The sequence below is a fragment of the Arachis ipaensis genome, chromosome B01 (genome assembly GCF_000816755.2).
Source record: "Arachis ipaensis cultivar K30076 chromosome B01, Araip1.1, whole genome shotgun sequence".
Taxonomy (NCBI): Eukaryota; Viridiplantae; Streptophyta; class Magnoliopsida; order Fabales; family Fabaceae; genus Arachis; species Arachis ipaensis.
In genome coordinates this window covers 106,691-108,340 of record NC_029785.2, presented here as the reverse complement: position 1 = coordinate 108,340, position 1,650 = coordinate 106,691, and the positions used below count along the sequence as shown (strand labels likewise).

The 1,650-nt window shown below is 21.4% G+C and overlaps 1 protein-coding gene across 1 annotated transcript in view; it reads left to right on the top strand.

Moving 5' to 3' along the window:
* The window catches only part of LOC107644024 (agamous-like MADS-box protein AGL5), a gene marked incomplete at its 3' end in the record, with an annotated part of 5,900 nt that overhangs the window by 2,867 nt on the left and 1,383 nt on the right, over nt 1-1,650 (top strand). The window contains exon 3 of the mRNA XM_016347797.2: nt 804-866. Coding sequence (XP_016203283.1) covers nt 804-866 — 63 coding nt within the window. The remainder of the gene's footprint in view (nt 1-803; nt 867-1,650) is intronic.

The window sequence follows — 1,650 nt, the reverse complement described above, 5'->3', positions numbered from 1 at the left end:
AAAAAAGTGTATATATTTTATAAATAAAGAGAAATAAAATATTATTTAGGCATCTCTTAAAAAAATATCATTTTTTTAATAAATAACAAAAATACTATTCGTACATCAAAATCAACCATTAAAATCAGTCACTAATATATTTATGTATAAATAATTCATGTGTGGTTTAATTTATTTTTAATGTATATTTATATTGTAACATATATTTTATACTTGTGGCTGATTTTAATGTACACATAGTATAATCGATAAATAAATATTATCCAAAAAGAAGGTAACAGAGGATTTATAAGTTATTATAATTCTTTCTGAAATGTTCTATTTTTTTATTATATAAATTATAAAGCAACAGCATGATAATAGATTCTAAGAATAGATAAAAGCAAAGTCGTCTCTCTTTTCATCTCTTTTCTTTTGTTTTCATGTTTGTGGAAATAAAGCTTCCACTATTGATGTCAATTTCCTATGAACACCAATTTACTATGCATGTGTTCTGATGAACATTTCAATGAAAAAGGAAGGTTATTACCCCCTACATTCCTCAGTACACTATTTACATATATATGTCACTTTTTATTATTTGCATTGTTATACAATTAAATATTGCTATACCAAATTTATCATATATATTCAAATTTGCCTTTGTTGACAAAAAGCAATAAATTAATGTTAAAAAAAATAATTAAAATCAGTGAAATTTATTATCATAGAATGAAGTTATGGATTATTAAGACAAAAGAAATTTGTTATAATTAGCAAGTTTTTGTTTTTCACATTTGTTTTTGTATTGTTTTTATTTGAAGTGTTAGGGCAACAATTGAAAGGTATAAAAAAGCATATTCTACTTCCACAAGCGCAGAATCTGTGTCATAATAATAATAATAATAATAATAATAATAATAATAATAATAATAAAACAAGGGGAAAATGGTCTTGATGAAATAAAACTAATTAAACATTACATAAATTTTTTTTATGGAAGAGTTCATTAAATTATGCGTAATTAATATAGTAATTTAATTTTAAATTAACTAAAATCTCATAGCGATTGTTCTATTAGCTTATGGAAACTGGAAGATAAATTAATATTATCACATGATAGGTCAAATTATACATAAATTTAACATGTAAAAATAAATCTTCTTATATATTTATTTGAATAAAACACTAAATTGTTAATTTATTGCATCATTTCATACTTTTATAGGAGTATGAAACTTATGAAATATTTTTGCAATCTTAAACTGCATTTGATATATATTTCTTCAAAAGCTTATTTCTATACAAATTTTAACTATAGATTATAATAATTGAATACTTCTTTATTTTATATGCTAAAAGTATACAGAAGAGACTTTTCATGCAATAATACATTATAGGAGATAATTTATTCTCCGATTTTCGAAATATAAAAAAAAATTTGCCAAATCTAATTTATATTAACAAAATTACCCGCTCTAATAATGGTTTAATTAAGGTGGATTTTCCTTTTCAAATTAGTGCCTTCCATTATATTTAAGGGTGCATTTGGACAAAATATGATATTAAGAATAAAATATAAAAGATAGAGAGACAAAAATTAATATTTTGGTACGTTATTTGATGATAAATTATAAAAAGAATAAATTATGAAAGTTAAATTTTAAATTT